The 21,679-nt window shown below is 43.7% G+C and overlaps 1 protein-coding gene across 8 annotated transcripts in view; it reads right to left on the bottom strand.

Moving 5' to 3' along the window:
- Positions 1-21,679, bottom strand: part of FBXO42 (F-box protein 42) — a 100,595-nt gene that overhangs the window by 25,681 nt on the left and 53,235 nt on the right. For all 8 annotated transcript variants that reach the window (XR_006286443.1, XM_043531732.1, XM_037880949.2 and 5 more), the window contains one exon: positions 16,934-17,068. Coding sequence is in view for 7 of the 8 variants with exons in the window: in XM_043531732.1 (XP_043387667.1) it covers positions 16,934-17,068 (135 nt within the window). In the remaining variant the exon portion in view is untranslated. The remainder of the gene's footprint in view (positions 1-16,933; positions 17,069-21,679) is intronic.

Consider the following 21,679-nt stretch of genomic DNA (forward strand, 5'->3'; position numbering starts at 1 on the left):
AGCATTCTAAACACTCTCCTCACCTTGAAGTCATACTGGTTAAGGGGAGAACAACATGAAAATCATAGGGTGACTTCATGTACTCTATGACAAGCTCACCCGGGGCCTACAAATGTCATTTCTGTTACTCCTGTAGCTGAAATGATTTGGAGTGCTCTGGAAACCTGCTCAGAGGCACTGATAAGGAGAATTCAAACAATGCCGGCTGGGTCAAAGGGCACACTGCAGCCAGGCACTGTGGCTCCCAGGCATGAGCAGAGTGGAAGGATTGGGTGGTTGGGGAGAGAAGCTGGCACTGTGACAGAAGCGGAGAAGTCATTTCTCTCTGAAAGATATCAGTGTTTTTAAGGTCCCCCAAAAGAGAGGAAGCAACTTCAAGAGCCACAGTCCTTTTCATATGGGAAAGTCATTTCAGGGCATTAAATAAAGCTTCTGTCAGGAAGAAACAATTATATCAGATTAAAAATTAACAGAGTTAAGATTATGTCTTCACTACAAAAGCAGCGGGTTTTCACATCGAGATAGATCTCTGTATGTAAAGTCCCAGTAGAGACAAGGCACAGATAGTTTTTACCTTAATGTAGCTTGTCAATGTCACCCCCATGTCCCCAGTATTGGGGACACCTTGACTAGCTCCACTGAGATAAAAACTATCCCCCATACTGGGGACATGGGGGTGACACTGACAAGCTACATTAAGGTAGAAAAGTACTTCTGCCTGGCTTGTCTCCATTAGGACATTACATTGAGATACACAGAGTGAGCATTTGCAGTTTGCAGTGAACGTATAGTCATAACTGGCCGGACAGCTCAACAGCACAGGAAGCCTGAGAGCTGCCACAGGTCTCTGGATCCCTAAACAGATGGTTACAGAACTCATGCTGGGTTTATGTCTGCAAACTGTAAGTCTACGGGGGCAGGGAACACATTCCCTACTTTGGCACAACTTCTCCATCGTTCATCCCTTTATTACCATAACCATTCACACAAGAATATTCGGGACTGCAACACATGTGACCTCTGTTGGCCTCAGAGGAGCTGTTCACCTCCCAACATGGCCTTATGGAATGCCATATTCATTGCCTTCCAAAAGGGAATGGTATTCTATCACAATATAGGTATTCCCAGGAGCTTGTCTGGATAGGCACAATGGGGAATCCATCCTCAGAAGAAGTAGTTAGCTCTGCTTTCATCTGAATTGAAAAGCAGCGCTAATTGCTCTCTTGTCATTCATGAGACAGAGGAAAACTAAATCTGCAAACAAAGAAAAGGCCAGAGTAGGGAAATGGAGAAGGATTTGCAAGTCAAGAGAGGACAGATCTGTGTTGTGAAACAAAACACACTGGTTACACCTACACTACCGTGGTAAGTCGACCTACGCTACGCAACACTGGGTACATGAATAACGTAGCTGGAATTGATGTACCTTAGGTCGAGTTACCGTGGGGTCTGCACCGCGGGAGGTTGATGGGAGAAAATCTCCTGTCGATTTACCTTACTCTTCTTGTCCGTGGTAGAGTAAGGGGTCGACGAGAGAACAACCTGCAGTCGATTTGATGGGTCTTTACTAGACCCACCAGCGGTCTATTTAGCGGATCGATCTCAGACCATAGATCCCCGCTGTAGTGTAGACCTGCCCTTAGATTAAGTGTCTAAACTCCAATATGGCTCACCCCTTCTGAACACAAATAGCAATTGATTTAATCAAAAAAAATTCCACTAAAGACATTTTCCACAACTGCACAAATAGAGAGAGCAAACTAACATCCAGCCTGTCAAGGATGGACTAGTCAAGGGGCTCTATGTGCATCCGGTTCAGAATACCTGAATTTCATGGAACCACAGACCTGTGTCTTGCAGGGTCAATCCAGGCCTTTATTCAACTGAAGCACATCAATTAAGGGTTAACTTTTCAAAAGCAAAGTGGTTTAGGAATTCAAGTCAAATATAAAAGTGACTTAGGCTCCTATGTCCCAGTGACTTTCAATGAGATTTAGGCTCTTAAGTGCCTTTTGAAAATGGGACTCAGGGTACAATTTTCAAAAATGCCCAAGTACCCTGCAGTTTGCTACGTTTGGAGGCTATGATCAAGCTTTTGTCTGTTCTATGTGGACATCAAAGATCTCATTCCTTGACCAAAATCTTCATCCCCATTACTGCTGGACAGTCAGTTGCTGTCCTGTACCAGAGATGCGGCTGTATTTCAGTGATGCGGTTATTTATAAAATTGCTTTGGGATCCTCTCAGGATGAAATGCTATAATAAATGTAAAATTTAACCATATTTCTCTAGTCACCAGAAACCCTCTTCAGAGATGCTTTCGCTCATACCCATTCCCATGGTTTTCCCAATGCAGCCTATCATTTTTAAAGGTCTTTTTTTCCACCACAGCACACTATGGCACAGAAGAGGACCACTGCAGTGCCACTGAAGAGTTTTCCAATCCCGTTTGAGTTTGTTGAAAGTGTAGACAATGAGACGTGTCCAATGCATTTAATTTCAAGGGCAAAACTCATGTCAGAAATACTGTGTATTAAAGGCTATCATGTGGTGACATGTGTCAGAAGGGAGGCAGCATGAAAGATCAACCTTTCCAGACTACTGTATCCCTTTTCCAGAGTCTGATTGGTCTTACGTACCCCCACATTTCAGCTCACTTAAATATGCTTAGAAAATCAGGCATAAAAATACAGAAGCGTCAGAGCACACTATTACTGGAAAATGGCTGACACTCATTTTACCATATAATTCTAAAATAAATCAATTGGAATATAAATGTACTTACATTTCAGTGAACAGTCTATAGAGCATTATAAACAAGTCATTGTAGGACACTTAGTTTGTACTGACCTCACAAGTGCTTTTTATGTAGCCTGTTGTAAAACTAGGCAAATATCTAGAAGAGTTTATGTACCCCCCGGAAGATCTCTGTATACCCCGGTTGAGAACCACTGAACTATAGCACCTGTACATACATATGCAGTAGCTGATTTTCCAAGACACTGGTACACGCCTTTGTGCAGCCAATAGCAAAGAAGGATTGAGTCAATTTGTACTTCTACAGCATCCTTCATTTGAAGCTCTCTTTAGAAACATTTAATTAAGCCTCACAACAAATATGTGAAGGAGGGAGTATCCACATTTTGCAGAGGCAGTAGCTGAGACACAAAGAAGCCAAGTGGCTGAGTCAAGGTAGAAACTTATTAACTACTATGGGAAGAAAAAGCCAGACCTACACACGAGAAAGAATTATTCTAAAAGACTAGATTTGCCTCGGGCATACAATAATCAGATACATGTAGTAATTCAGCCATAGTGACATAGCTGGTAGTGTATCAGTCTACTAGGAACAGATATGGGTTCAAATGAGATCTAGTAACCCGAAGTAACCTAGTAACTAGTAACCTGGTTGAGAACCACTGCCTTAGACAACTGAGTACTGGTATGCTCAGACCAGGACCTATTCTGTTCAGTGCAGGTGCACATATTACAGTGTTCCCTATTTTAGGGCATAAAAGTCTTTCATAATAGGAACACAGGAATTGCAATACAGGGTCAGTCAAGTGTCTGTCTAGTTCAGTGTCTCCTGCACAGGAGTTCAGTGTCCATTAGTTTAGTGTCTCCTCCAAACGCTTCAGTGCAAGACACTTCAATAGATAATTATGGAACAACTTTATTTTATTTTTTTTAAACACTAACCTCAGGCAGATGGCATCTGGTTTATACTCTGAAACATGGGGGGAGCAGGGGTTATTCCTAATGCAACTGTAAATATTTCCATTATCAATATACATTTTCTCTTTTTGTAACCTATTAAATTATTGGACAGTCTTCTGGCAACTAGTCCCACAAGGTTAGGGCTAGTCTACGCTGCAAAGGCTTTGCTATATTGGCAAAAGGAACTCTTCTGCCAGTATAGTTAAACCACCTCCACAAATGACCGAAGACTTATTAGCAAAAGAACTCTTGCTAGTATAAGTTATGCCCACACAGGGAGCCATAGCTCGGTCAGAGATGTGATTTTTTTCAGTACTGCTAACCAACATAGCTATGTCAGGAAAACTTTGTAGATTTGGCCTTATACATTGTGTAAAACAGTATCTCCTTTAATCTGTAGTCTTTGTGAATGCCCCCTTGTTCTATATCAGGAGAAAGTAGATAGAGAGAAAGTAAACTGTATGTGCCTAAGAAGCATTATTTTACATACTTCTATCACATCCCCTACCCTATCCTGACTAAATTAAACTCTTCTGATGTTTTTAGTTTCTTCTCATACGGAAACTTTTCCATTCCTCCACTCACTTTCATTGTTCTTCTCTGGATCCCTTCTGTCTGATATATATATATATTTTTTTTGAGATAGTGTGACCAGAACTGAACACGGTAGTCCAAGCACAGGGTATACTAACAATTAAATGACAGTTTCAGTATTTTCTATTCCATTCTTTATGCATTCTAACATTGTTGGCTTTTTAAAAATGCTGTTGAGTATCTTGTAGATATTTTCATTGAGCTGTCCACAATGATCTCCCCTGCTTTTTTCCTGTGTGATTATAGCTAATTTAGAACACAACAATGTAAATCAAATAGCTTCTTGTATCAACTCCTCTGTGCTACTTACGAGTAGGATAAGGGACAGTCCCGTTTTTTGGGACTTTCTTATATAGGCACCTATTACCCCCACCCCCGTCCCGTTTATTCACAGTTACTATCTGGTAACCCTACTTACGAGGTTAAAGTAGCCTCTTACATACACTAGAACTAGCTACTCCAAGAAACAAACAAGTAACAAAAATTGCTTCTCTAAGTCTTTGACATGACAACATGACCAGTCTGAGGTAGCTGGAACCACATAAACACCAACAATGATTAGAGCCCCACAAATCTGTGGATATCCACTTTATATCCGTGGACATGTGCATTCATGGATAGCCGTGGACCATGTTTGTGGCTCAAATGCGGATACAAATTTTGTATCCGCACAGGGGTCTAACAATGATTAAACTTCAGGCTTATATATGAGCAGTTACAGCACTTTATAGGCAGGCAAAGTCACTTGGCCTCGATGTATGCAATAATCACCTGGAAAATAAGTGTCTTGGAATATTTTCTAGTCACAGAAACACGAAGGATAGAGTAATTATTCAACTGGAGAGAGCACGAGAGCAACAGGAACGGAATCATTTCCTGAATACCAAATACATGTGTTGTTATATACGTTGCATTAATGCCCACAAGGTGCTTGATGCTGTATGGACAGACGTAAACAGAGTTCCTCTCCCATAGGGCCCAGAAAGTGTGCTGAAGCTGTACGTTAAGGTGATCTGAAAATGAGGACTTATAATTATTTGACTGCCCCTTCCACCCTATCATCACCACCTGTTAGGGTCTCAAATCAAACCAGCCAACTACCATCATCATTGTAACTGCCCAGCGCAGGCCATGCTATAACATTACAGCTACCTCAGAGCCCTTCTGAAGCCAAGAGTGGGCCCACAGCGGTCAGGTAAGTGGTGCTCATGTATATCATGATTTGAGGAAGGTATTGCTGTCCATTACTTTACATCCATAATTGGATACAAGTTAATAGATTCCAGGTGTCCACTTTGAACGCCTGCAGTCTCTAATGCAGCAGTTCAGGCCCATGACTGATTTTTGTTAGTACCCAAAGGTTTCAGGAATAAGGCCATTTCTTTCAATTGGATTATGCCTCATCCCCAGCTACAGAAGGCACAACCATCTGTGACAGAACTATGAACAAGGAAGCTCACGTTCGAATCTTGCCAGATTTAATCAGGTGCTGCTGCTACAAAATCTCACTACCATCTCTTAGCAACCTCTCTCACTGTTTCATGAGAGCTACAAAAGCTCGGCCTCAGTCTTTTGGATAGCTTTGTCAAGGTTACACCACTGAATTCAAAGGCCAATGACAGCACAAAAATGACCAAAGGCCAACTTTCTTGCTCTATCATGCCGCAGCCAATGCAGCCGTCCAACTTCAGAAAGGCTGCATTAACATCAGAATGATGGACAGATGACAAGAGCATCTATCCTAGCTCATTCAGAGAGTCTTTTAGCTTTACTGAATCAACATCAAGTGCATCTTCCCACTTCAGTTAAAGAGGGGAACTGTGATCCTAAAACTCCAGTGGCTAAGGTTTGGTGAACCCTGCGCTTGACACTGGGCGAGAATGCTCAGCATCCTACTGATCAGTAGAACATTCACCTAAATAAGGGCATTCAGCATTAATTGTGACAACATCTATGCTCTTATAACCACCCCCAGACACACACACAGGACCAGACAATGTGTAAAGGCTGGGGAGGGGAAACATGCATCAAGTACTCCTGAGGGAATTCTGTGCCAAAAAAATTAAACATTCTGAGCACAATATTTTAAAATTCTGCATATTTTATTTGTTAAAATAATGCAATATAATCACGCTGGTTTCAATTATTTTGGTAATTTATTTAAATGGCAATATAACGGATGAAGAATGGGGGTGGGGAGCATTGAAGGAAATCCCCAACTCCCTCGGTCTGATAGTAACGTACCTGGTACTGACCCTTTACTTCTGGTTATTAGTCAAAAAATATATGCAGCCATATGCTCAGTGTTACATCACAGACAACTGAAGAGCAAGCGAGGGCTGGGGACTCAAACTCACAATTTATACTAGCTACTGAGCATCTCCAGGAAGGTCAGTAGCAAACAGTTCATAAAGCACATTTTGACAGGAAATTTTTTCAGTCCAAAAATTTAGACCAGTTCTAATCACTAGAGCACAATAAGCATTTATAAGGTCATAATGTCCTTTAAAATAAGACTCCTTTACACCACTCTGGCAATGTAAAGGAGCCTTAACATTTTTACACCTGTTTTATATTCCTGGGGGAATTCACTAAGAACAATGGGAACAATTCACTAAGCAAGCAAGCGGCTACATTCTGCTCTGCCTGAGGGGACAGAGCCTGCCCCACACCTACCTCCCTAGAAACATCACAAAAAGCTGCCCCTCCACACACAGCATGCCGCAATAGCAAGCGAGATGGTCAGTGTGTCTCTCTCTCTCACACGCATGAATGCCCAGCCTCCCGTCCCAGCGGTGATTTGTCTCTCTACCGGCTACTCCAGGTGCCCAAACTGACCTGCCTACACTGCCGGGGAGGGGCACATGACCGCTCTTGCAGCTTCCCTTTGCTTCCCCATCAGAAGTTATTTTTCTGCGGGGAAGCAAAGAAATCTATGGGGGCCATGAATTCTGTGAATGCGCAGTGACAAAATTCCCCCAAGAGTAATCAAAGGAAGGAGAGAGTCACAGACATAAGGAATAAGATTAATAAAGCCAGCTGCTGGAGCAACCATCCGATACAACCACTGCGTTACTTAAGAAAAATATATACCACCAAGAATATTCTAGATAAAGCTTTAAGTGAAATTTTTCTTCTCATTTTTGGCTAAAGCATTACAACTGGGGTAGGAATGTTCTTTCCCAAAGGAGTTAGACCTATAAAAAGGGCCCTGTGACAAGACAAGCTGTCTCTGGAGAATAAGGAATGGGTCAGTGCTTTTAGACAGCTAGAATTAGTTTTCTCTATTTATGTTTTGTTAGGGCCCCGAGAGTGAATCTGTGAGCCAAGGAAGAGAAGGCTCCCACTTCCCCAGTGACAGAAGGCTGGGATGGCCTGGTTTTAGGGATAGGAAAGCACCAGGAAGCAGGTTCTGGAAAGTTTTACCCTCTGCTCTGACTGGAAGGGGCTTAGTATGCATGTTCACAGCAAACAGGAAGACGTAAGCCATGAGTCTACTGACGCCTTCTGATATCAGAGGGGGAAGGGAAGGCCACTGCCCGGTGGGCACTTTTCATGGCAAAGCATGCTGAGGAAAGGGAGAAGTTTGGGAGCTGTAAAATATAGACAGCTTTCCTCCCCAGGTAGCTGTAGGGAAGACAGCACCAAGAAAGAAGGTGGTGGCTGCTTAGCTAATGATCTGATGAGGCAGAACCAATGGGGAATGCAGCAGGCTCTGAAGAGGCTCATCTACTTGAACAGCATTTGGACTTCAACTACCCTTGTGTCATGGTTATTCCTGATATTTTATCACTTTGGGAAACCAGTTGTTATGTTGTCATGGTTGTGATGCTAAGATAAACACCCGGGTTCTAAAGTCCCCTCCCTCAAACCCCCCTTTCCCTCACTAGGGAACAGGGGCATCCTGATAATCTACTGTGGTCTGTGCTGTAGGCCTTCCTCCACTCAGTCAGAAAGGGTATTTTCAGGTTTGACACAAGGCCTAAGCACACAGGAACCAAGTGCAGGGCTCCAGAGGAATATAAACATATGAACAACAGAATGGGAAAAGAGATTAGAAAAAAATGTAGATGATCAAGGAGATCCTTTGGCAAAGACTAACCAGAATGACGACTCTTTGGGGATAAACTCTTATGCCTATTTATCCAACAATGATCTATTGCGACACCAGGGCGTACTGATTAATGTAAACCAGGGGTGCCCAACCGACAGCCCACCAGAGCATTTCACAAGGCCTGCAGCCTGCTTCAACCCAATGTACTAACAGACGATTCGTTAGCCTTCTGTCGTCATGTTTACATCATTTTAATTTATACAAGTGTGTAAACAGACACTACTATACATAGAAACAACCTATCTAAATACATACAAAACAAGCTGAACGTAAAATATATTAAAATATGCAGAATCTGTTTGGCCCACACAAGGTTTTGCTTAGGTGTATGTGGCCCTCGTGTGTAATAAGGTTGGGCACCACTGATGTAAACTATTTCCCCAACTCCCTTTCCCATGTCTTGACGGGACACAGTTCACTCTTTGGCTATGGTGGGCTCCCAGGACCTGTGTCCTGTCGTGGTTTCTAGGCACCCAGAAGGAAAGAATCCTATTTAGTGCATTTCACACTGGCCAGGCACATTCTACATATTCCAGAGATCCCACATACAACATTAACGCCTACAGTCTCAACTAGGGAACCCAGCCTGACCTCAGCCCTGAATACTGGTAAATCCTCCAAGCCTGGCTGACCTATTTTCCTCCTTAAACCAAACCTCCAGGTGTCCTTTCTGAACTCCCTTCCCCTGCAGCTGTTGCATGCCACCCCATATATTTGTCTTCCTCTCTGGCTCTGGCTCTCTCCCCTCCAGTTGGTGGTGAGCTTGCATGCAAGCTTCCCAGCGATCCTGCCCATTAATCACCTCTATACACACACCCTTCTGCCCAACACAGATTTGCATGGAGTGGAAACTGCAGAGTGTTGGGATAGGGATGTGGCCAGAAGAGTGAAAGGGAGTAAAGGTTAGAGAGGTTCCCCTTTGCTCTGTCTCAAAACCTGCTACAGGGTATTAATATTTTAGCTCTATTAATGTTAACTACACTGTAAATATAAAAAGAAAGCCACTGCCTTGGTTACAGATATAAACAGAGTATTTTGAAATCTCAACAATGGGGGGGTTTCCTTTAAACCAGAAGGCATTATTTCACTCCTCCCTATGTCTTTGAGAGAAAGCAAGCATTAGCCAATTTTTTCTTTGAAAGCTAAATATTTATTGCTAGCTTAAGCACAATATCTCCGTTGGGAGATGCTGTACCCAACCTCATTGTCCTTTAGTCTAATTCCCCCACAGGACAAAAACAAAATGAAGACAACAGGTATGAACTGAAACAAAGTAAGCCCTTCACCTGCAGACAGTGTGATCCATTTATGGAACTCTGGCAGTAGGAATGTGACTGGCATTAAGACCTTTCTCAGCTCATTTTAAAATCATTAGACTGGGCAGATGCCAAAGCATGCAGCCTGGCCCTCAGTCAACACACTTCAGCTTGCTTTAAGGAGCAATAGCCAGGTCTTCCTCACTCTCTCAACAAAACAGCTGTCCAAGAGGCAGAGATAAGATGGAATATGGGAAGTATCAAAGAACTGATTCCTGAGCCTGTGGAATGGAATCAAGATAGCTCCTTGTTCTTCCTCCAAATGGAAAAACAGATTCCATAGACCCTAAGCTAAATATCTTTCATGCTTCTTCCTTAAGGATCAGCTGGATCTTAATATATGATCATAAAAGGTGTACTTTGAACTACCTCTGGAAGCAATTCCATTGTCCACTTAGCCATCAAGTACAGTACCAAAATTTCTTCAAGACACAAGCAGTTTCTCACTACTTGAGAGACTCATTCTAAATAAGCACACAAATTTGTCATATCAGATCAAAGCCTTTGCCAAATCTAGTATCTGGCCTCCTGCAGAGGCCCCGCCTCTAGATTAAATCTCAACCCATAATGTGTCGTGAGTTAAATGTGTAATACTGGATCTGAAAAACAGGTAGTTGGGATTCCTCCCTATCCCCTACAGGCTGTTAGCTTACACTGAAGCGTAAGATTTAATTTAATTTCCCTGTGCAGAACCAAGTGTTAATAAAATTAGCTCTCCTTTTAAAGCCCACCTGCTTCATTTACCTCTGCCTCAAGATGCAGTGAATTCCACATGTGCCTTAAATGTCATTTCTTTTTACTTGTTCAAGGACTCATTTGAATTTAATGTCCTTACTCTGTTTTTCTGCTTTTGCCCCTCTAGTTTCCTACTCTTTTTCCAGGCAGTAGAGAATAATGTGGCAAGGACACCAAAAGGCAGCTAGCTATGGGCAAGAAACCACCAGAAGCACTAGCATGGGTGAGTCATCTCATCTGAAGACAGATGGAGAAATGTGCTCTGTTCAGCTAGACTCCTTGTCTGAAGTTTCAGTTGCGATCTGATCTGGGCACATGTGCTGATGACAGCATGCAGAAATATTTCCCCAGGGGATCTTCCCATAGGACTTAACTCTGACATATTCCCACAGGACTTGCTCTTTAAGAGTGCTGTTTGTTAAGACAGTGGGAATTTTTCTGTACATATTATTGACAGAGGGATCTAGATGCAGATCAGGGTGCTAGTATCCAGATTCATTAAACACAATAAGAACATTTTTTAAATAAAAAACAACCTGTAGGCCATATACTACATTCAGCCTCAATAAAGAACCACTGCCAGTTACATCACTTTCCCCACTCCTCACCAGATTAAACATATTCAGGGTGGGACAACATTACAACAGGAGAGGAAGAAGAGAATAAGTCAAAGTTTGATCATACAGATGTTAAGTTATTGCATTGTAAGAAGATTTAAAAAATCCTGAGTTTTGATTAGGTTGTCCATCACCATCTGAGCACCTGCAAGGATTAGTTATCAGAAATAGATCAGATCTCCCAGATCTTTAAATACAAGAACTTCTTAAACCAACAATTTGAGCCTCAAACAATCTTGACATCTTCATCAGCTCCTCCTTTTTAATTGTGCAAATTGTCTTATAACAGAACTGCAAATCATTCCCATAAAAACCCTCATGACTCTGATCTTGGAACATCCATGTCTTCTCCTCACTAAGGCTATGTCTACTCTACAAACCTGTAAGTTCTCCTGTGTAGCTGCTCTTCTGTCGGCATAATTAAACCACCCCAAATGAACGGCGGTAGCTATATTGGTGGGAGAGCATCTCCCACCAACACAGTGTTGCCCACACCAGTGCTTTTGTCAATGAAACTTATGTTGGTCAGGGTATGGTTTTTTTTTTCCACCCCACACACCCTGACTGACAAAAGCACCAGTATAGACACAGCCTAAGTCAAACCTATATACACTTTGAGCTCAAGTCTAAGCACTCACTACCTGCTTATTTTTAACCCTTAGATACAAGACATTGGATTTTCTGATTAAAAAAACATTGTTAAGGTCATCTGCACCCAACTCTCTGGGATGAGCATGAAAGATACTAAGGGTAGGGGCCATCTTTCCTCAGTGTCTGTACAGAGCCTAGCAAAATGGAGTTCTGATCCATGACAAGGACAGTCCTAGGCACTAAGATAACACAAATAAGTAGTGATAACACTGTTTTCCCATTGGCTTCCTTTGTGACAGGAGGGCACCTCACATTGAAGTGAATTCTATTTCATGTGCTTGCCACCTCATTTCATTCCAAAGAGCTGCCTCTACTTCTGCAGTTGTTCAATTTAAGTTGCAAAAGCGTGAGTTATATGGAAAAAAAACATGTTTAAACACAGATTTTTAATGTTTAAAACCACTGTGGGAAATAACTTTTAGCCCTTTTCTGCTCTAGCTCACAATATGGGGATTGCATGAATACCTGTTTCCCACGCTCCCTGGTTGCTGTGGGTAACCAGCTGAGACATGTTTTATCCACTCCTCCAAATACCTGAACTGGCAACCACCAAAGTTATTCAAAGCTCTCAGCACTGGGACAATGACTTCTAGCAACCCAGGCTCTCAACTTCACCTAAGTGTCACTAATTATACATAGCACAAAGTAGCATAAAACAGTTTGCTAGACCATAGAAAAGGCATTCTGTCTGAGAGGTGGTATGCTAAGGGCTGCATTAGGGGGCTGTGTTGGTGAGTATCTGAGTGTCTGTTGTGGGGACAGTTTGTCAGTTTGACCGTGTGCTTGATTGTTTGAAAAGTGTGAATTGGGAGTGCTTTGTTCCAGGTGAGCCTTGAGTGGGCCTGACTGTTATAAAAAGCCAGTAAGCTGCGAACCAGCTGAGCCACGAATGGAGAGGCTAACAGAAGAAGTTTGCCTGGAGAGAGCCCACTGAGGCTTACATCTTGCAGGCTTCTCTGAGTAGTTACTACAACTCCTGAGGAAGCTCGTAGAAGGAAGGTAATATGGATGGGGAGCGTTCAGCTGTTGTTACCTGCACAGGATGTGCCATGTTTGTCTTTCTTCCACAGGACAGAAGTGACTTTGTCTGTACAAAAGTGCAAGCTGGTCTCCATATTGGAAGAGAAGGTTCAAGGTCTGGAGAAACAAGTATCGACCCTGCGTTGCATAGGAGAAACTGAAGATTTCCTAGACAGACTTCAGGATATGCTTCTACGGACACAACATTCTGAAGTTTCAGAGCAGGCTGCACAGTGGGGACAGAAGGACGGTGAAGAAATTTGGCAGCATGTGACCTCCAGAAGAAGAAAGGGGAATGTCCAAGTGAGCAACCGTTTTCAGGTTCTCTCCACAAGTACTAATGTGGAGAGTGGACTAGATGATACATCTGAGGGAAGGGAACAGAAGGAGACTCCGCCAATTGGAAGGCATGAGATGCACTGTCCTAGGAATGGGGGTTCCACGACCACTGCTCCCAAGAGAAGGAAGTGGGGGGTGGTGGCTGGGGACTCCCTCCTCAGGGGGACTGAGTCGTCTATCTGCCGCCCCAACCAGGAAAACCAAGTAGCCTGCTGCTTGCCAGGAGCTAGGATTCACGATGTGACGGAGAGACTGCAGAGACTCATCAAGCCCTTGGATCACTACCCCTTCCTGCTTCTCCACGTGGGCACCAAAGATACTGCCAAGAATGACCTTGAGTGGATCACTGCAGACTAGGTGGCTCTGGGAAGAAAGATAAAGGAGTTTGAGGCGCAAGTGGTGTTCTCGTCCATCCTCCCTGTGGAAGGAAAAGGCCCGGGTAGAGACCGTCAAATCGTGGAAGTCAACGAATGGCTATGCAGGTGGTGTCTGAGAGAAGGCTTTGGATTCTTCAACCAAGGGATGGTGTTCCAAGAAGGAGCACTGCTAGGCAGAGACGGGCTCCACCTAACAGAGAGGAAAGAGCATCTTCGCAAACAGGCTGGCTAACCTAGTGAGGAGGGCTTTAAACTAGGTTCACCTGGGGAAGGAGACCAAAGCCCTGAGGTAAGTGTGGAAGTGGGATACCGGGAGGAAGCACCAGCAGGAGAGCGCGAGAGGGGAGGGCTCCTGCCTCACACTGAGAAAGAGGGACAATCAGCAAGTTATCTTAAGTACCTATACACAAATGCAAGAAGCCTGGGAAACAAGCAAGGAGAACTGGAAGTCCTGGCACAGTCAAGGAATTATGAGGTGATTGGAATAACAGAGACTTGGTGAGATAACTCACATGACTGGAACACTGTCATGGATGGATATAAACTGTTCAGGAAGGACAGGCAGGACAGAAAAGTGGGGGAGTTGCACTGTATGTAAGAGAGCAGTATGACTGCTCAGAGCTCTGGTATGAAACTACAGAAAAACCTGAGAGACTCTGGATTAAGTTTAGAAGTGTGAACAACAGTGATGTCATGGTGGGAGTCTGCTATAGACCACCGGACCAGGGGGATGAGGTGGACGAGGCTTTCTTCCGGCAACTCACGGAAGTTACTAGATCACAGGCCCTGGTTCTCATGGGAGACTTCAATCACCCTGATATCTGCTGGGAGAACAATACAGCGGTGCACAGACAATCCAGAAAGTTTTTGGAAAGTGTAGGGGGCAATTTCCTAGTGCAAGTGCTGGAGGAACCAATTAGGGACAGAGCTCTTCTTGACCTGCTGCTCACAAACCGGGAAGAATTAGTAGGGGAAGCAAAAGTGGATGGGAACCTGGGAGGCAGTGACCATGGAGATGGTCGAGTTCAGGATCCTGACACAATGAAGAAAGGAGAGCAGCAGAATACGGACCCTGGACTTCAGAAAAGCAGACTTTGACAACCTCAGAGAACTGATGAGCAGGATCCCCTGGGAGAATAACATGAGGGGGAAAGGAGTCCAGGAGAGCTGGCTATATTTTAAAGAATTCTTATTGAGGTTACAGGGACAAACCATCCCGATGTGTTGAAAGAATAGCAAATATGGCAGGCGACTGGCTTGGCTTAACAGTGAAATCCTTGCTGATCTTAAACACAAAAAAGCAGCATACAAGAAGTGGAAGATTGGACAAATGACCAGGGAGGAGTATAAAAATATTGCTCGGGCATGCAGGAGTGAAATCAGGAAGGCCAAATCACACTTAGAGTTGCAGCTAGCAAGAGCTGTTAAGAGTAACAAGAAGGGTTTCTTCTGGTATGTTAGCAACAAGAAGAAAGTCCACCGAAGTGTGGGCCCCTTACTGAATGAGGGAGGCAACCTAGTGACAGAGGATGTGGAAAAAGCTAATGTACTCAAAATGCTTTACTTGCCTCTGTCTTCACGAACAAGGTCAGTTCCCAGACTACTACACTGGGCAGCACAGCATGGGGAGGAGGTGACCAGCCCTCTGTGGAGAAAGAAGTGGTTTGGGACTATTTAGAAAAGCTGGATGAGCACAAGTCCATGGGGCCGGTTGCGCTGCATCTGAGAGTGCTAAAGGAGTTGGCGGATGTGATTGCAGAGCCATTGGCCATTATCTTTGAAAACTCATGGCGATCGGGGGAGGTCCCGGACGACTGGAAAAAGGCTAATGTAGAGCCCATGTTTAAAAAAGGGAAGAAGGAGGATCCTGGGAAATACAGGCCAGTCGGCTGCACCTCAGTCCCTGGAAAAATCATGGAGCAGGTCCTCAAGGAATCAATTCTGAAGCACTTAGAGGAGAGGAAAGTGATCAGGAACAGTCAGCATGGATTCACCAAGGGCAAGTCATGCCTGACTAATCCAACTGCCTTCTATGACGAGATAACTGGCTCTGTGGATGATGGGGGAAGCAGTGGACATGTTATTCCTTGACTTTAGCAAAGCTTTTGACACAGTCTCCCACATATTCTTGCCAGCAAGTTAAAGAAGTATGGGCTGGATGAATGGACTATAAGGACAGAAAGCTGGCTAGATCGTCAGGCTCAACGGGTAGTGATCAATGGCTCCATATCTAGTTGGCAGCCGGTATCAAGCGGAGTGCCCCAAGGGTCGGTCCTGGGGCCGGTTTTGTTCAATATCTTTATTAATGATCTGGAGGATGGCGTGGATTCCACCCTCAGCAAGTTTGCAGAGGACACTAAACTGGGAGGAGTTGTAGATACGCTGGAAAGTAGGGATAGGATACAGAAGGACCTAGACAAATTAGAGGATTGGGCCAAAAGGAATCTGATGAGATTCAACAAGGACAAGTGCGGAGTCCTGCACTTAGGACGGAACAATCCCATGCACCACTACAGACTAGGGACCGAATGGCTAGGCAGCAGTTCTGCAGAAAAGGACCTAGGGGTTACAGTGGACGAGAAGCTGGATATGAGTCAACAGTGTGCCCTTGTTGCCAAGAAGGCTAACGGCATTTTGGGCTGTATAAGTAGGGGCACTGCCAGCAGATCGAGGGATGTGATTGTTCCCCTCTATTTGACACTGGTGAGGCCTCATCTGGAGTACTGTCTAGTTTTGGGCCCCACGCTACAAGAAGGATGTGAAAAAAATGGAAAGCGTCCACTAGAGGACAACAAAAATGATTAGGGGACTGGAGCACATGACTTCTGAGGAGAGGCTGAGCGAACTGGGATTGTTTAGCCTGCGGAAGAGAAGAATGAGGGGGGATTTGATAGCTGCTTTCAACTACCTGAAAGGGGGTTCCAAAGAGGATGGATCTAGACTGTTCTCAGCGGTAGCAGATGACAGAACAAGGAGTAATGGTCTCAAGTTGTAGTAGGGGATGTTTAAGTTGGATATTAGGAAAAACTTTTTCTCTAGGAGGGTGGTGAAGCACTGGAATGTGTTACCTAGGGAGGTGGTGGAATCTCCTTCCTTTGAGATTTTTAAGGTCAGGCTTGACAAAGCCCTGGCTGGGATGATTTAGTTGGTGTTGCTCCTGCTTTGAGCAGGGGGTTGGACTAGATGATCTCCTGAGGTCCCTTCCAACCCTGAGATTCTCTGATTCAACTTGCTCCAGAGTACAGTTCTCTGGATGGAAGGACAACAAAAAACTCTGCATTTACCAACAGATACAACCTAAAAAGCATTCAGCTAAAGAAGCTAACGATGATAGGAATGGACAAGCTAAGTATCAAGCTGTGGGGCCCTATAAGGAAGACACTTAGGGTCAGCTTTGGGTAGTTTACTGTAAGGAATAAGAATAAGAGCAATCAAAGATCTTTAACATCTCACCTGATGCCAGAGGACGGATCCACTCTTTGCTATTGAGGTCAAGTCTCCAGAGGTCATTGAACGCAGCATTACAACTGCTCTGGGTGCAGCCACCAAACACATACATTGACTGATTAGCATCATAGTAACATGCACCTAAAAAAGGAGGAGACAAAAAACAATCAGTTAAAATTATCTCCCCCATATTTTTGATAAAATTAGGGAATTTGCTCACAATAGAGAAAATACATGTTAGAGTCCTTTAAATAAACACTAAGTAGTCTAGAAGTGTCACAGACCAAAGTAAACCTACAGCAACTTTGCTGTAAAATGATTATCCAGTCAACTGGACCTGTTCCTGAAAGTATAAAAAAACCTGTCACCTCAAAGCTCAGTTAGATTATCTGAGAATCGCACATTCAACATGCTCACTTCTTCTAAGCTAGTCCATATGATTTGTATTGCTGTCAAACTTTAGTAAGAAACAAGGTGAATGAGGTAATAACTTTAATTGGACGAGGTGAGAGAGACATGCTTTCAAGGTACACAGAACTCTTCTTCAGGTCTGGGAAAGGTACTCAGTGTCACAGCTAAATACAAAGTGGAATAGATTGTTTAGAATAAGTAGTTAACACACATTTCAAAGCCCTCCAGTTATAGGGGGGAAAAGAAGGGAGTGGGGGTTGCTAGTGGGCTACAGATTGTGGTAATAAGCCAGGGGTAGCCAAATTTACTCACCCTCTGAGCTGCATACAACAAAATCTTCAGAAGTTTGAGAGCCAAGGTGCACCTGCCAGGGCTTCAGCCATGTGGGAGCCACCTGACAGGGCTTGGAGCATCAGCCTCTCTCCAGCTGAAGCCCTGAGCCCCAGCAGGCGTGGCTGAAGTTCAAAGAACCGCTCCACTCTGATGGAAATGGGCCACGTCCACCCTAACTGAATTGGTCTCGTTAGCACTGACTCGCCCACTTGGTAAGGCAACTCCCATCTTTTCATGTGCTGTGTATTTATACCTGCCTACTGTATTTTCCACTCCAGGCATCTGATGAAGTGGGCTTTAGCCCATGAAAGCTTATGCCCAAATAAATTTGTTAGTGTCTAAGGTGCCACAAAGACTACAGGTGTACAACACGTAGCCCAAGTATTCGCAGATAGAGGGAGATATTAAGTAACATAATATTTTATATCTACAAAGAACTTTTTGCCCTGAAGAAGCACAGAACACTTAACAAGCAGCCAAAAGGCAGATCACTTTCAGGTGGAGCTAGCAGTAGCTGATGCACAGCAAGCTGCATAAAAGTGACAAGAGGGTAAAAAGGGGAAATCTTGGCTAAGACTGAAGAAAACCCAGATTCTTACACTAAGACATAGATCTATAATGCCTGCATTTACCCATCCAGGTTTTTATCCCATGGTACCATCACTATGGGATGGGAGCACCTTTCACAAGAGTAAACAAGAACATACTGAACAGAAACTATAAATAGGTCCTATCTGCCCTAAAAGAATGAGAGTGACTTGATCCTGCCAGGGTTTGAACATGGGGCTACAGAAATTCCAGATATATGATCTCTGAAGTTCAGACTACTAAACTATCCTGACTAGTGCAAGAGGCCAACATGATACCGATGAACTTCCTTATTTGAGTATTTCCCCTCAAAGTCTTGGGTTCTCTTGTTATCTCTTACTATAATGACCACTTTCCCTCTTATGTTCGTGAGTCCTGTACGGTTACTTCATCTTCAGTCCTGTATAGTTCAGTGTGGCAAGGATACCCTTTTTCATGTCTCTCATCTAACCCAGTGTCAGCGACAGGGACATGAATGACAGACAGCTAGCTGGCACAGGATCACCCAGACACGACAAAAGGTCAGGGAGAGGCAGGCTAGGGAAAGCAACTGGAAGAATTAGCTGAACTTTAATAAGCCTCCTTGACTGAGGCTGAGCATCTGCTGTTTGTAACTTGAGCTTGCAAACTGGTGAAAGGAAAGAGCGGGGAGAGAGATTTTAAATTCACAACAGCTATTCCAGATGATCAGGTAACAAATCGCAAGACTGTTTCCAGTCTGCTTGGTGAGGTTTTTCTTCTCTGGGATGCAGACTTCGCTAGTTATCCGTGCCTTTGTCTCCTAAAAATAAGTCTACTCTAATACACTCTACATGGGGCTATACCAAAAGACTGCATCTCACTCTGAACAATTCTGACAACTGCAATCAAGCTGTCACTCTCGTGGTCTGAAAGGGAGGGATGTCCTCCATGAATGGTCCTCCACCCAGGAATTCAATTAATCCTTGATCTGAAATAGCTCCAAAATTTTAACCTTCAAGGCATGCTGCAAAGTTCATTTATTTTCTCAGAGCTTTGGCAAGAGGCACGTAGCATGGCTGGAGGTGAGGAAGAAGTTTATTTCCTGATATTTAATTTATATTGCTGTTGAGGGCCTGGCTAGACAGATTATTGCATTTGATTGTGTATTTTTAATATTGTACAAGTACTTGGAGTTCTGCAATAGGCACAATCTAAATTGCTGATCAATTGGAGAAGGTTCAGAGAAGAGCCATGAGAATTATTAAAGGATTAGTAAACATGCCACACGCCCTGGCTTGAAGTGGTTTCCATCATATACTGGGTTTACAGTTTGGTTCAATGGCTCTGAGCACCCGAACTATACAAATTGTTCCAGCACCCCTGAAAGATACCTTATAGTGACAGACTCAAGGAGCGCCATCTGTTTAGCTTAACAATCAAAAGGTTAAGGGGTGACTTGATTACAGTCTATATGTATCTACATGGGGAACAAATATTTAATAAAGGGGTCTTCAATCTAGCAGAGAAAGGCATAACACAATCCCATGGCCAGAAGTTGAAATCAGACAATTCAGACTGGAAATAAGGTGTAAATTTTTAACAGTGAGGGTAATTACCTATTGATACAACTTACCAAGGGTCATGGTGGATTCTCCATCATTAGCAATTTTTAACTCAAGGTTGGATGTTTTTCCTAAGAGATCTGCTCTAGGACTTCATTTGGGGATGTTCTATGGCCTATGTTATACAGGTGGTCAGACTAGATGATCACAATGGCCCCTTCTGGCCTTGGAATCTTTGGCTCTATTCTCTGCTGAAACAGCCCATGAAGATGGGCTGTAATGTCAGTAAAGACTTGGAGTGCCCACCTGCTGTTCCAAAGCTTGATTACATTTTGGACACACCACTTCAAAAAGCAAAACCACCCCTCTCCAAAACAGATGGCACCGAGAACTGGCACTTAAGTCTCAGTGAGGATTCACTGATTGAATACATATCAGTACGGATACTTCCAACCATTAAGAAAATCCAAAGTTCTACAGAACTGCATTGAACAAAGTGATAGCAATGCTAATACTAAAGCAAGTTGTAAATCACAGCCCCCCCCCGCCCCCCCCCAAAAAAAGATGTCTGTACAGCAAGAGTGAAGTGTTCTAAGCTTTGGGAAAACTAAAGGGCGTCAGCTGGGGTTTGCAGAGAGCACTGATAGTTGTCCTTGCAAGGGACAGGGATAGGACAGGAGAAGAACAGATGAGAATGTCAAAGTTCAGCCAATGGTGTAGACCAGCATGTGGTTAATGATCTAACACAGAAGTGAAGGAGTAGCTCTAATTATGCAAACAAAACCACAGCAACAGATGCGGAAGTTCAAGACCAAGCACCATCATAAATAACCTGCAAGACAAGTGAAGCAAAGCTATACGAGTAACAGCAGATAGGAGGGTGGTAATCCCACCACGAAGGGAAGAAGGCTGGAAAGGAAAGGAAATTCGAGGCTGTCAGAGTGCACTGGAGCTGCACCTTTTACAATATTAGAGCTCGGTCTTTGCAGCTTTGATGAACCCTGATATTTGCTGTCCTTTGACGTAAAACTCAAGGAGGACACAATGTATTTGGAAACTGCGCCAGCCCTTCCCTTCCTCTAAATCACAAGTTATGGAATTAACCAACATCTTGGTGGACGTAACTGGAGTCAAAATATCCGTGACAGAAAACAAAGGGAAATGTGGAATAACGGGAGCAAGTGGAGTGATGCTCAACCTCTGGTGGCCAGGGGAAATACGTTAGGGTAGGTCGCTGCTACCAAAGGTCACTGTTCACAGGATTTATTCTGAACTCAAAGTCAGTTTATTCAGTACTAGTAAAAGGTCCCTGGATTTTACTGATCAAATGCCCCTGCCATAATTCTTTAACTCAGTAATATATTCATAGTGTCAATGACCCTTTTTTAAACACAGCCCACCCATAGGCACACCAGTCATATTCATCCCACCAAAGAGAGCCACTAGGTCTGAATGAATTAGATGTAATAAAACAGTACATTCAACCACTGACAACTCCACTCAGCAGGGGAAGCAATGAAACCCATCTCCTCCTTTCAGAAATGGCTCATTGTCTGACCTGTGACTTGTCATTCAGATCACCTGCTTCCTCTATTCAAAGCCCACAGAAAGGCCAATAGCTCTAATGCCCTTGGCTTTTACAGAAAAGTCCAGTGCATGAGCTGACCACACAGCAGGAACTGGGGATTTGCAGATACAGAGCACGCAAGGACAATGGTCCAAGTCAACATCTTACACAGAGCACAATCATTTGGCATATACATGCTTACAGCGTGTTCAAAAACAGGGAGTATAATCAAATATTTTTTCCTATTTCTCCTACTCAGAATACCATTGCCACATAACGGAAGGGCTTAACATCTACCACACCCACTCAAACCTAAATTACCAACAGCAG

This window comes from Chelonia mydas, chromosome 18, assembly GCF_015237465.2.
Source record: "Chelonia mydas isolate rCheMyd1 chromosome 18, rCheMyd1.pri.v2, whole genome shotgun sequence".
In the NCBI taxonomy this organism is placed as follows: domain Eukaryota; kingdom Metazoa; phylum Chordata; order Testudines; family Cheloniidae; genus Chelonia; species Chelonia mydas.